The 1,560-nt window shown below is 76.2% G+C and overlaps 1 protein-coding gene across 1 annotated transcript in view; it reads left to right on the top strand.

Annotated features, from left to right (window-relative positions):
- The window catches only part of H696_01376 (hypothetical protein), a gene marked incomplete at both ends in the record, with an annotated part of 10,715 nt that overhangs the window by 4,183 nt on the left and 4,972 nt on the right, over positions 1–1,560 (top strand). Inside the window, 4 exons of the mRNA XM_009495270.1 lie at positions 37–104; positions 218–581; positions 781–932; positions 998–1,158. Of these exons, the coding sequence (XP_009493545.1) occupies positions 37–104; positions 218–581; positions 781–932; positions 998–1,158 (745 nt within the window). The remainder of the gene's footprint in view (positions 1–36; positions 105–217; positions 582–780; positions 933–997; positions 1,159–1,560) is intronic.

Here is a 1,560-nt window from a genome sequence, read left to right as displayed (position 1 = left end):
CCCCCGACCAGGACTCATGTATTTTCCGCACGGCAGACATCCACTTCCAGTACAACGCCCCGGCATATGGGCTCCTCTTGTATGCCCTGGCCCTGGCCTGCCAGGTACGTGCCTCCGGCCGCCATGCGACCCATCGGGCAGGGCGCCTGCCCCCCTCCCCCCCTCCCCGGGCCCTTTCTCGGCCAAGCGGCATGCTGACGTGCCCTCCGCGGCGCAGGGCCGGCGCCTGTCCGCGGCCGTGACCTTCTCCGCGTCGGTGGTCTTCAAACACATCATGGTCTACTCGGCCCTCGGGCTGGGGCTGTGGCTGCTCCTGTCGGCCGACCGGCCGGCGGCCCAGCGAGGCCCCACCGCAGCCGGGGCCGGGGCCTGGGGCCTGGCCCGCCGGGCGGCCGGGCGCCTGCCGGGGCTGGCGCTGGCCGCCGCCGGGACATGCCTGGCGGCCTTCTGGCCTGTCCGGGCGCACACCGGGCAGATCCTCCGGCGGATGTTCCCGGTCGGCGCGCGCGGCATCGTCCACTCCTACTGGGCGGCCAATGTGTGGGCCCTCTACTGCGGGGCCGAGCGCGTGCTGGTCCTCGGTGCGTGGGGCATTTGCGTGGGTCGCCCTGGCCTGCTGCGCCGGGCTCCCCCCCCCCCTCCCCGCCCCCGCCCCCGCCCCCTTCCCCTGTGGCGACAGCTGACCGTGTGTCGCCTGCTCCTGGCTCCCCTCTCTCCCGCTCTTGCTGCTGGCTGGCTTGGGCGTGCGCCCTCGCCCCCCGGCGGGGGGGGGGGGGCCAGTCCTCCGCCGCGTGGCTCCCGGGCTGCTGGCCGCCCCGGCGCACGCCGAGGAGTCCCTCACGCGGGGGCTGGTCACCGGAACGCCGCTCTTCCGTGTCCTGCCCACCCCCACGCCGGCCGGGGCCCTGGTGGTCACCCTGCTGCTGATGCTGGTACGCGCTGGGCCGTTGGCTGTCACGCACGCCCGGCGCCGGACTGACACCCCCTTCGCCACCAGCCCAGCGCGTGGGGTCTGCTGCGGGAAGCACGCGCCCCGGGGGGCCTGCGCCCCGCGCGCGCGGCCCTCCACGCGTCCATGGGGCTCGGCGCCCTGGGGGCCTTCCTCGGGGCGTGGCACGCGCACGAGAAAGCCATCCTCGGCTGCACGGTGGTGCTCGGGTATGTTGGGCCTCTGCCTCGGTCTCCTCCTGCGGCCGCCATGCCGCGGGCCCGGCCCGATCGGGGCGCCCCTGCTGATGTGATCTAACCTGCCGGCTCGCCCGTCCGCGGTCCATCCCTCCGGCTGGCTGCTCTGCGCCCTCGCACCCCTCGCCGGGCGGCGGGGCAGCTTCTCCGCGCTGGAGCCCCTGCTACTGGGCGCCGGCCGGCCCGGCTCCCGGGCAAGGGGCCCGCTCGGCCGGTGGGTCGCCGGCATGCACGTTGCCTCGCTCTTGTGGGTGGTCTGCCTGTATGGGCACGCGGCCCTGTGGCCGCTGCTCTTCCGGCCGGAAGGTTCGCCCCGGGTCTGGTGCCGCGCCAGTGCTCCTGCTTGCCCCCCCCCCCCCCCCCCCCCCCCCCCCC

The sequence above is a fragment of the Fonticula alba genome, assembly GCF_000388065.1.
Source record: "Fonticula alba strain ATCC 38817 unplaced genomic scaffold supercont2.2, whole genome shotgun sequence".
In the NCBI taxonomy this organism is placed as follows: Eukaryota; order Rotosphaerida; family Fonticulaceae; genus Fonticula; species Fonticula alba.
This window is presented reverse-complemented; position numbering and strand designations above follow the sequence as displayed.